The sequence below is a fragment of the Anolis carolinensis genome, chromosome 5, assembly GCF_035594765.1.
Source record: "Anolis carolinensis isolate JA03-04 chromosome 5, rAnoCar3.1.pri, whole genome shotgun sequence".
In the NCBI taxonomy this organism is placed as follows: domain Eukaryota; kingdom Metazoa; phylum Chordata; class Lepidosauria; order Squamata; family Dactyloidae; genus Anolis; species Anolis carolinensis.
The window spans coordinates 194803736-194816612 of record NC_085845.1 but is presented as its reverse complement, the minus strand read 5'-3'; the positions used below and the strand labels follow the sequence as shown (position 1 = coordinate 194816612).

Genomic DNA, 12877 nt, shown 5'->3' with positions numbered 1-12877 from the left:
CCATAAAGAGATATATGAGTTTTTCAATGGGTGAAAAACTTGGGGCTATGTCTGTTTTATTGTTACTTTTATTGTTGTTTTTATTGTTTTATTGTTATTTTAAAGCCAAGTGTATTGTTTTAATCTATTTTTGTAAACCGCTCCGAGCCAAATTGGGACTAGTGGTATATAAGTTTAATAAATAAAAATAAATAATGAATAAATATACACATGTAACCCATATTTAAGGTAAAGGTAAAGGTTTCCCCTGATGTTAAGTCCAGTCATGTCTGACTCTGGGGGTTGGTGCTCATCCCCATTTCTAAGCCGAAGAGCTGGCATTGTCCGTAGACACCTCCAAGGTCATGTGGCCGGCATGACTGCATGGAATGCCATTACCTTCCCGCTGGAGCGGTACCTATTGATCTACTCACATTGGCATGTTTTCGAACTGCTAGGTTGGCAGAAGCTGGAGCTAACAGCGGGCACTCACTCTGCTCCCAGGGTTTGAACCTGGGACCTTTCGGTCTGCAAGTTCAGCAGCTCAGCGCTTTAACACACTGAGCCACCGGAGGCTCCTATAACCCATATTTACATTAATATATATATATGTAAAACCATATTTACATTAATACAATTCTAGTTACTAAGCATGAGTACTAATGCCAGTGTGGTGTAGTGGTTTGAGTGTTGGACTACGGCTCTGGAAATATCTTTGATTTCTTGCTTATATGTGAAAACTCACTTGGTGACCCAGAGAAAGCCACACACTTTTAGCTCCAGAAGACCCTGTGATATGTTCACCATACATTTGAAATGGCTACAACAAACTAATGAAGGATGAGATTGGCTTGGCACTTCAAAATGCTGAGTGGAAGACGATGAGGTATTGGTAAAACTCTCCCCGTATCTTGATTCCTCAGATTTGATTTGCTGCAGATAGACTTCAAATACTGGACAGAGAAAAGAGATAAGATCTTCTCTTCTCCTTTTCCCCATTCCTCATTTTGAAACATGTCATGTCAGGGATTGTTAAAAAAAAGGAATTTTACAGAAGAGGAAGAGAATGAAAATGTCTTGCTTGTCGAAGTGCCCATTTTCTTCTAGATCAGAAAGTGCTTTTCAGCAAACAGGTTCATTTCCCAGGATTTCAGCTTTTTTACATCAGAAGCCTTTGAGATGATACAATACCTCTACTATTTTTCTATTTAAATGTGTTTTAATTTGCATAGCTGTTGACATCTTTCTACAAAGAATAATTATTTTTATAACACCAAGAATATAATCACATTTTTCCCCTTTTAAATTCCCCAAGTAGGTTTAGAAATAGTTCCTTTTGTTTTGCATGTTGAAGGATTGGGGGGAAAGAGATTAATATTGCTCATGGCTGGAACCGTTTTTAACACATCAGATGGCACTGAATAAAAGTACAAACAGAAATCATAACAGAATGAACCAAACAGGAACATATTTCTTTCATGATTTCCTCACTGATCATCAAAAGCCTTGTACAGTCATTAGTATTCTTTTTTATTTGCTGGTGGTATTATTTTATTTACTTTAAGCACCTTTGTGTGCCAAATTCATTCCACAATCTTTTGTTTTCTAGCTTTTCTGAAACAGTTTTTTTTTTGCTTTTAAAGAAATAGAAACAGTTTCAAATGTTCAGTTAGCATATTTATATACAACAACAAACATTTAAATAATAATGATCAACATATCTATATATATAAAAGAGTGATGGCATCAGGGCAGCGGACAAAACAACAAAACTACAGGCCCCCCAAGCTCAAAATTTGAAAACACAACCCATCATCCACGGCTCTAGGTTGATACAAGAAAAAGAAAAGAAAAATAAAGTCCTAATTAGAGGGAGAGGAATAATTGTTTTAATCCAATTGCTGCCAGTTACAAAGCTAAGTTGGTCTCCTAGCAACCCACTCAGCCCAGGGGACAGGCACAAGAGTTTGGAGAGATCCCTAAGGGCCATCCAGCCCAACAGAACACAATCCAAGCATTCACAACACATGGACAATGTATAAATACTATACAATACTACACAGGGACATAGACCCCCCTCTACCCTCACCACTTTCACAGTACACAAACAACCAAATGCATACTAAACATAAGGACAACCATACAACAGACATTCAATACCACCACTACCTCAACAAGTTCTCACCAACACCACCAGACAACGCCACAGCAACACGTGGCCGGGCATAGCTAGTTTATATATAAGACCCTCATAAACAAGGAACCCATATCCACTATCTCTAGGAATTTTCTGAATCTTCTAAGTAATTATATGGTATGTTTCTCATTGATGTTACCATACCTCCAGAACTACCCTATGAGCAGAAGTTGGATAATTCAATTGTATTAATTCATATCCACAGCTTCGGGTAACCATGATTTGGCGGGGAATGTATTCCATGTGGATATTGGGATTTTACTGGAAATGAAAGTGGGGATGAAGCCCTTCCTTCTAGAGTTATACTTTTAGGGTAAACCTTGACACGTTTCGTGTCCTGGCTTTCAGTAGGGGCCCTGATCCATTTTTGGGAGCCTCACAAAATCGGGAGGGCAGATAATCTGTTTTTGCTCTGGGGTGCCGAAAGATGAATTTTCTATTAGCCTATTATGGGGGGGGGGGGGACTTTCCAGGCTCCACTTCCCATCATTTTAGGTATTTAAGCTGTTTTACTCTAGAGGAGAATTGCTCAGCTGCAGGCTTCTTGCCTGTTTCTACTCTAGAGGAGGTGCTTGGGCCTGCACACCAAAAATGCACTCTCTCAAGGCAAGGAGGCAAGTTCTGACTTTCTTACTCTAGAGGAGGCACTCGGCTGCAGGCAGGCACATGCACTGGGCCTGCATGCCACACGCGCACTCTCTCTTTCCAAGGCAAGGAGGCATGAAGCACCATGTGCTCACAAAAGCAGGAGGGAGTCAATGATCGGCTCCTGCTTGCTTTCATGTCAAGCAGGTTATTGTGAGAGGGGGCTTCCCGTTACATCCACCCAAAGATACGAAAGTAGCAAAAGAACAGATGAAAATGGGTTCCGTACACAACTCTTTCTTCTTCAAGAACTTCATCCTTAATCTTACACCAGGTTTTGTGAACAGCCTTCAAATTTGCTTAAATGAAGCAGATAGATGAAGAAATGATGAATGAAATAGATGCAGTAGATAATATGACCATCTTAATTTCCCAGAATGCTCTGACCCTACAGTTCTTGTACAGTCATTTCCATCAATTATTTTTGGGGCACTATAGCAATTAACGGGGCCCCTGGTGGCACAGTGTGTTAAAGCGCTGAGCTGTTGAACTTGAGGACCAAAAGGTCCCAGGTTCAAATCCCGGGAGCGGAATGAGCGCCAACTGTTAACCCCAGCTCCTGCCAACCTAGCAGTTCGAAAACATGCCAATGTGAGTAGATCAATAGGTGCCTCTCCGGCGGGAAGGTAATGGTGCTCCATGCAGTCATGCTGGCCACATGACCTTGTAGGTGTCTACGGACAGCGCCGGCTCTTTGGCTTAGAAATGGAGATGAGCACCAACCCCCAGAGTCAGACATGACAGGACTTAACGTCAAGGAAAACCTTTACCTTTACCTTTATAGCAAATAACATGGTGTTTAAACCTATTCCTATTATTATTATTATTATTATTATGAAAGAAAAGGAAAACAATGTAACCAATGGTGGGGCTTGCCCTGCAGCACTTTGCATCCTAGCTAATATTAGGACATTAATTTCTTACTCATTGTCACCTATTCACCCTTCTCTTTTCCTAAACTAAAATTAGTCTTTTAAACGTATGAACATATGCTGACGAATATACTTCTAACCTGGAAATGGGTAGAAGGCATGGTGGAAACAAAACTGAAAATGTCTCGTTTGACTACCATCCTAGAGCTCAAATAGACAACTTAAAGCAAGCAGTGTAAGCCTACCATACTCTCTCTCTCTCTCTCTCTCTCTATATATATATATATATATATGTGTGTGTGTGTGTGTGTGTGTGTGTGTGTGTGTGTGTGTGTGTACACACACAATGTTGTAGTAATCAATCTGATGATCACTAGTTTTTGGTAGAGTGGCCACTTAAGTATTATCCTGCCCCACCCCAAAAGAAAAAAAACAAATGCAGATACTATTACCCAAACACTGCATAACATTTAAACGTGCTAATAGATACACATTTAGAAATAGCCATCATTCAGTGACAAGAAATACAAAGCACAGTCCACTTTAACATTATTTTCAGCACCTTGAAGAGTTCCTTATAAATTCAGATCAAAATGCAGAGCACATGAAAGCCACCAGCCCTTGCTGCTGCAGAGTCCCTTTATCCAAAGCCACGACCATGTTGGCTGACCAAGAGTTATAAAAAAGCAAGCCAAACTCCTTGAAGTTGCCATCAACCCTACAAACAGAGGATTATCCTCTTGCATCCCTTTCAAAAGATAGCTTCAAAAAACCCTTCAAATCGATGAATATCCTTTGTAAAGTTGGGCACGTGAGGAACCTAGCTTCTGACAAAGCAAGATAGTCCTGCAAAACTTTCTTTGCACTGCTGTCCGGATTGCATTTAGCTGAGCAACATTCTTTCCTTCAGAGTTCCTCAGATACCCTCCAACATCGGGACATATGTGCCTAGTCGAAACCAAGGGTGGTCAAAATGGAAAACCTCAATGAAGTAGAACTCACCGAAGTTAGGAGAGGTTGAAGCAATCTGCTTTTGCTTGAGTCTGCAGGAAATAACAAGATTCTGTCTCCTCTTCTCCTCTCCACCCTGCTAAATTAACTGAGCGCAAACTAACTTAGTATGCTGCAATTGAAGTAAGCTGATGACAAAGAGGGAAAGTGAAAAGAAAAGAGTAAAAGTGGGACATTTTAAAAGCAGTTAAAATGTGGGATTGCAGAGGATTAATTGAAACTTTTCCTGCCAACTTGGAGCAATTTGAAGGGAATTGCATTGTTGTAGATGCCCGTGTTGCTGGTGATTCCCACACATTAGTTCTCTCCTTTTCTCTCCTTTTGCAATTCTGAACAACTTTTTCACTTTTTCTTTTCCCTTCCCCTCTGAGCAACTGTTGGAATTTGGTTGAGAAGGAACAGAAAAGACAGGGTTGTCTATGAGGAAGATGAGAGTGGCAAGAAAGAGGGTCATTTATGCTTGAGAAAAACTTGAAGTCGATACTGAACACTGGGGGTAGTAGAAGGAAAAAGAGAGTTTCTGGTGGGCAAGTCACAATTGTCCACCACTGCTCTTTCCCTGAAACTAAGGGCATTGACTTCCTTGTCAAGTCCTATAAGCAGCATGTAAAAGGACACATCCATTGGCGGACTCTGGAAGCCCTGAGAGATGGAAGATAAGGAGACACATAAATGTAATGAGGCATAATCAACAAGACACATTTCTTGCTTGCCAGCTGCATGTGTACAAAGTGCCTGCTCGTTGAAATGGGCAGCAAAATGTCCTAATGGAAGATGTCCCAAAGCAATACCTGGAAAGAGGCATTTTGGATTTTCTGCCTCGGGCCACAAAATGTTATAGACATCAATGACTGCAACTGGAAGATGGGGTATTGCCAGAGATAGTATGAGTCAGTCATAGGTAAAGGTAAAGGTTTTCCCCTGACATTAAGTCCAGTTGTGTCCGACTCTAGTGCTCATCTCCATTTCTATACTGTAGAGCTGGCATTGTCCGTAGACGCCTCCAAGGTCATGTGGCTGGCATGACTGCATGGAGCACCATTACCTTCCCGCCAGAGCAGTGCCTATTGATATGCATGTTTTCAAACTGCTAGGTTGGCAGAAGCTTGGGCTAGCAGTGGGAGCTCACCCCACTCCCCGGATTCCAGCCACTGACCTTTTTTTCAGCAAGTTCAGCAGCTCAGTGGTTTAACCCGCTGTGCCACCAGGGGCTCCATACTACCAGGGAAATGCCCATTGCCTTCTAGTCATTCTGAGGGTTACAGGTACCATCCCAGCATAAATTCACAGAACGTTTTTCTTTTTCCCTTTTTTAAAATACCTTATCTGATTTGCAACTATTCTTTCATGCTTTGTGCACTGTTAATAAAAGCAGCCATTGCCTGTTTTGCTACAATTAATTTACTTGATCTCCCAGAAAAACGCAGAGGATTGTCTCTGGCATTCTTGACCAGTTTGTCAGTTCAGAAATCTATTTGCAAAGATAAAAGCTCTGCTCTGTATCCTAGGGATACAGCTAAATGATTTATAGGTTATTCATTATGCTATCAATACTACAAAAGGTTGCCTTTGTTAGGTAAAAGCATTCATGTTTCGAACTCAATTGTTGGAAACCGAGGACATTTTTTATAGAAAATTTTAGATGCTTCAGCAGCGAAGAATTACAGAATGTCTGTGCCCAGCATCCTTTAAAGGCTCTTTGTCTGCTTGTGCGCTTCACCACAATGTACATGTCTCCAATAGACAGTTCAAGGCTTCTCTGGTGACATTTTGTCATAGATTACTATACCCACTGTGCCATCTATCATTCACTTCCAAAAATGGTCTAAAAATAGCTTTATCTTTATGACAGTATTTTGAATCAATTAATGTAGATGGTTCATTTTGAAAACTTGGAAAGTCCTGCATTTTATTCCAGTAGTTAGCCACAATTTATTTGACTGTGTAAGTAACGTATTCATTTATTTTGTTATACAGACATCCCTCTTCCAGGGATTCAATCATCCACAACTTGAAAATGCCCACCGCCCAAAAAAAAATCTCAAAAGCAAACTCTGATTTTGGTATTTGGGATACCACTTTATTATGCTGTTGTATGAGACCTGGGCATCCACTGATTTTGATATCCAAAGGGATCCTGGAACCAAACTTGTGGATACTAAGGGCCACTGTACAAAGATACCTGAAAATTGTTTATTAACAATGTTTCTGTCTATATCAAGCTATATCTGTTTATATCAGAGCTCTCTTCCTTAAGTACACTGATGGAACTTTATATTCCATAACAGAAAATCTCTGCCAAAACTCATCATCATCACTATAATCCTCATCATCTAGCATTATACATCAACTGCTAAGTTAAACATTGTTGTGAACCTTCAAATAAGTTTCTCCTTGTGTCATCCAAAGTCACTCAGTTAACAATTCTTTGTTCAAGATCTCTCCATAGTGGCTTACTATGAATAAAACAAAGAATAATTAAAATTCACAACATACAAAAATTAAAAAATAATTAAGGTGTTTTAAAAATGAATATTAAAATCAGTTAAAAGCAAAACCAATAAAAACAACAGCCTAAAAGTGTGTTGGGTGAGGATTGTACATGATAGTCTATCAAAACTTTTCCAACTCCATAATTCTATCGAAATACCGAACATTATATTGGCTCATTTCCTCTACAAAATGAATTCTCATCATTCAGCCAGATTAAGAGGATCCCCTTATGGACGTGTAAAGTTAGTAAGGAGGATACAAGTCTTATCTCTTTGGGGAGGGAGTTTACTTATTTATTTACAGTATTTATATTCTGCCCTTCTCACCCTGAAGGGGACTCAGGGCGGATCAGAGAACACATATATGGCAAACATTCAATGCCGTTATGCACAGACAAAACAGGCAACAGTACAGATATAGGTATATAGGCATTTCCCATCTTTGGCATCCTGGAAGTTGTGCTCAATTCTGACCATGGAAGAGGGAGTGCTGTCACTCTATCCTTCATGTTGAAGAGTCCTGTTTACAGACTTCTTCCTTTTTTCTGGTATTTACTTATGTGCCATTAAAATACCTCCCAGCTTAAGCGGTACCTATTTATCTACTCACAACTGTTTTATTTATTAGTATTTATTTCAAACATTTATATCCCATCCTTCTCACTCTCAAAGGGGGACTCGGCAGCGTCACAACAGGCAAGCATTAGATGCCAAACACATACAATTAAAATAGCATTTACAGTTAAAAACAAGTAAATTTTAATCTGCTAGGTGGGCAGTGAGCTGGGCTGAAGGTTGGGTGCTCACCCCCGGCCCAGGCTTCGAACTGCCAGTCTTTCAAATGGTAAGATTTATTGCAGCTGGTGCTAGATTCCAGAGCCTGGGAGCAGGCCCTTTCCCATGTTTCCATTTAAACAGAGATCTTAAAACACAGATCTGTTCATATGGAAAAAATATAGTCCTTCAAATAACCTGGACTTGAGCCATATAGTACTCTATAGGTCATAATCCTAACTATATTCTGATATCTGATTCAGCTCTATCTAGCATGCTCCCTCTGTATCAGGACTCCCATAAGGAATGTGGAAGCTGGAATTCTCTTAGTGACTTTTACTAGCCTAACCAATAGTCATGCTAGGTTAACGGCTTTACTGAGCCCAAAGAATCACTCTAATCAATGATTCCATGTTCCAACTTTATCACAACTGTATTGCTTTATTGCTTAGTTTATTTTCTGCAATGGAGTTCGCAAGTGCTGCACACAGGTTCAACTTCACTCATTTAGAAACGCACTGACCAGGAGCAAAATGTGAGCTCTGAATCGTCAAAATTAATTTAAACCTTAATAAAATGCAAATGCACACCTCAAGGAGTGTTAATATTAAGTGGCTCATTGCAGCCACAAGTGCCGGGCGTTCACAGTTCTCTTGATTTGTTGGCATTCAGCCAGAAGAAAAAAGGAAGGAGGGAGGAAGAGGAGATTTTTTACCTTTTTTGTGGGCCGAGATGTTTCGTGCCATATTAAAGGCAATCTAATCCATCAAATGCTAATTATCTAAGTACTTAGGAAAAGGCAGCACTGTAATGTTATTTATAATAAGGACAGCTGAGAACCTGAGGGAATCTGCCCAACAAGGTTAGCAGCATGTTTCTAACTATATGTAGAATGTCCAAAGACAAATTTAAAAGAGAGAAGTGCTTTTTCATTTAAGGTGCAATCTGACACCTGGAGCCAATTTAATGTCAAATGTTGTAAAGGCAAGAGATGCTGCCTGGTTTTAAAAATGATCATAAATGAACAGCGAACACAAAAGAATGACTATCAGCCACTCTTATACTCGTCATTACAATGTAATCTTCAGATAGGTTAGTGAACTATCAGGTATTGGTCATTCCAAGGGACAGAGCAGCTTATATTGGACATTTGATTTCCTCCCTATTTTTATTTCAGCATTTTGGAACCTGCCACCATTGTCTTCCAAGCACAATCGGCTTTTTTAGTTGCCTATCATCTCTAAATTGACCAATATTTGCATGGAAGTGAGCAGTAAGAGCTTTTTAGCCAATGAGGTTTATTTTAGCAGTTTCCTTGCATACTAAGCTAATTTTTCAGCCAAGTCTTCTTCCAATACTTCTTTTCTCTTTATTTTGTTCTGAATGATCAGTTGTCACAATATATTATCATTCTATAGCTAACATGCTCATTTTCTGTGTTTGTGTGCTTTATTTCTTGGCTTTTATGTTCCGTTTCAGTCTCTCATGTTGAGACAACATTTTACTAATTTTTTATCTAATGCATAGATGCTAGTTGTTAAATTGTGAAGAAGCTATCTTTTCTTCCAATATACTAGTTAGAATCAAGAAACTGCTTCATCTTTTATCTGCCCACACCCGCCTAACATCACATTGCTGCTGGTCCATAATACAATTCAGATGAAGTCTTCAACAAGTGATTTAGGACCTCATCACATTCAGTCACCCAATGTGGGAGACAGTGGGGTGATTCACCAGTTATTGTGATGAATCGGATGGGCAGCAGGGGAATTCATTGCCCTGTGCCCTGCATCGCCTGCAGTGACGCCTTCTCCATCCCATGGGGGAAAACACTGCTGCCCTGCTTCCCCTGGCACTCACCACATTGTAGGCAATGAGAACATGGGAAGTGTCCCACCTCAGGTTAGCTTCACCTTGCTAAAATACACCAGGCAATACACAGGATATAGTCTTTTGTAGTTTATTGGAAATAGAAAAAAAAACAGATAGTTCTTAAAAGGCAAACGTTCAGTTCCAAAAGATAGTTGCAAAACAAGGCTGCAAGAAATAATCCAAAGAAACACTTGGCATGAAACGAAGTCCTTTGAGTACATGACAAAGTCCCATGAGCAAGAATACATCAAGGCTACAAGACAACCCATGAAAGCAGAACTTGCTTCTCGATTCAAAGAGACATTGCTTTGACAAAGATTCCTCTCTCAGCAGACTGTTTTAATAGCATAACATGAAGGCATTCCTTTGCCCTTTGACCTCTCTGTTATTTGCTATTCTAAGACTTCTGCGAACTCCCCTAAATTCCAAGCGGCTGGCCCGGTCCAGAAATGCTGCATCATCTGCACCGTCAAGGCCAAACTGCTCGTTAGTGTTATCAGGCTCCCTTCCTGCTTCTTGCGCCTGTGAAACATCAGCATCAACAACACCATTTCCTCCTGTGGGAAAGCCTCCCTGTTCCCAATCTCCTACAGCAGGAACACCCTGCAGCTGAAACCCATAATTCCCATCAGAGTAATCTTGAAACTCATCCTGAACCTGAATCCCTTCATCTTGAACCTGTATCCCAAAATCCTCATCAGAGTCACTCTGAGGCTGAGTCACAACAGGAAGCCTCCCATTTTCTTGTCTCTCCCTCTTACAACAGACACTTTCACCACAGTTCAGTGACAGAACCCTGCTGGAAGTAGATGTACATCATTTGATGGGATCCAGCAGGCTCCATCTCTGAATTGTGGTGCAAGGGTCATACAACAGGAAAATTTACTAGTTTGGTAAAGTCCTTAGTCAACATATTCTTTGCTACTTTCTTTTCTTCAGTCTTGGAGGGTTGGTATGTAAATACTGTGCACTTATATGTATATTAAAAGTCCATTTGCCTTTCATGTGATTTAATCCTTAATTTCGACTGTATGCTTTTGATAGCATTTATCTGGAAATCTGAAATCACAAATGCTCCAAAAAGTAAGAGTAAGGGTATCTATACTGTCCACACTGTCAGTAGAGCTTAACACCACTTTAACTGCCATGGCACAATGCTATGAAATTCTGGAAGTTATAGTATGGTGAGGCACCAACACTCTTTGGCAAAGAAGGCTGAAGATTTTGCAAAAATACATCTGCCATGATTCCATAACATTGCGCCATGAAAGTGATGTCAAGCTGCATTAATTCTACAGTATAGATCAGAAACAGGCAAATGTTGGCCCTCCAGGTGTTTTGAATTTCAACTCCCACAATTCCTAACAGCTGGTAGGTACAACAACAAAACCCAAAAAACTTTATTTATATACCGCTCTATCTCCGATAAGGACTCAGAGCGGCTTACACATCGTAAAAACAATCAATACATATACATAACACAAAATATAAGAAACCAATATAACATTAATTAACAAACATCTTTAAAATTCCAACATTTTAAAACAATATAATACCTAATAAGAGCAATTGCAGAATTACAGGTAAGCTGGCTGGGATTTATTGGAGTTGAAGTCCAAAACACTAGTGGGCCAAAGTTCACCTATGCACCCACAGTTCACTTGGTTTTACTTCCAAGTACATGTTCTTATTAAAAAACCAAATGAATGAGTGAAAATAAAATAAAGTTATTTTTCATCAAATTGTTGGGTCAAATTAATGCATTTTCTCACCAGCCGTTTGTGACATTTCTGGTGCAACAGTCCATTTACTGGTCTTTTTCTTGCCTCCTTTAGTGGCTGCATCAACGGCAAATTCCACAGCTGGGGCAGCCATGAATTCTTTGACTTCTCTGGGGACTCTCCAAGGACTGGCAGGAGCCACTGTTGGATTGAATAATATTAATGCACTAGCAGGTACCGTAAACAGTGAGTATTTATTGCTGTGGTGGACACTCCAGCAATTTCCCTGTAATCACCGTAGGAACACTAACCGCTCCGCTATAATATAGTGAATGTTATTGTAAAAAAAACACACACACATACAAAACTCTTTGTTAAAATTGACGTAAAAGACCTGAACAGGTCATTTTTTAAAAAAAAAGGATCATAATGCCTTCAAACACAAATGCTAATATTTCTTCTTTTTGTGCCATCTGTGCATTTTGTTAGGCCTTACTTGAGTAGACTGATTGATTCTCAAGAACATCCCAAGAATTTTCTTCTGGTTCAAGAACTCATGAAGGCAGATATAGCTTTATGTTGATGAGATACTAAGAAGGGCTCCTGCTGTTGCTACTGCTAGTAGATACTAGCAATAGTAACTAGTAGTAGGTACTACTAGTGGTAATTCATTCTAGCAATAGCAACAGTAGCATTATATTACAATAAACATTTGATTAGTCCAGGAGATATGAAAAATGCCCCTGCTAGTGCTGGTAGTCTTATTTATGGATTTAAGAAAATAATTACATAAGATGTTACGCATGAAATATGAAACATTTCTTGTTCCTGGAAGCCATGGACATGCACTGGGTGTTTGAAAAATAAGCCCATAGTGAACTTTTTATGCTACAACCAGGTTAAATATAGCTCATGATATAGAGAGATAGCCCTGCCACTATACCTATGATTATCTAACCAGTCACACCATAATAAATGTTTTTTTGTAGTAGCATTAGTAATGTATACCATCTTTGTTCCAAAATTGGGACACAAGGTGGCCAACAGAAGTGATGAGTGCTATTTTAGATCAAACCAAATATATGGTCATACATGTTATTGATATCTATAAATAAATTAGGCTTAGTGAATGAATTTGATTGGTCTGGATGTTGACTCAAGAGCCAGCATGGTTTAGTTTGAGCATTGGATTCAGAATAGGGATGAAATCCTTTTCTAGCTATGGAAACCCACCGAGTGACACTCACTAGACCTTAGAGCAGTGGTTCTCAACTTGGGGTCCCCAGATGTTTTTGGCATTCAACTCCCAGAAAT

The 12877-nt window shown here is 39.6% G+C and overlaps 1 protein-coding gene across 30 annotated transcripts in view; it reads left to right on the top strand.

Moving 5' to 3' along the window:
• celf2 (CUGBP Elav-like family member 2) overlaps window positions 1-12877 on the top strand; it is a 620922-nt gene that overhangs the window by 577084 nt on the left and 30961 nt on the right. For 19 of the 30 annotated variants that reach the window (XM_062983254.1, XM_062983252.1, XM_062983251.1 and 16 more), the window contains one exon: window positions 11678-11809. In XM_062983254.1, coding sequence (XP_062839324.1) covers window positions 11678-11809 — 132 coding nt within the window. The remainder of the gene's footprint in view (window positions 1-11677; window positions 11810-12877) is intronic. The other 11 variants (XM_062983253.1, XM_062983257.1, XM_062983261.1 and 8 more) reach the window with 1 other exon arrangement.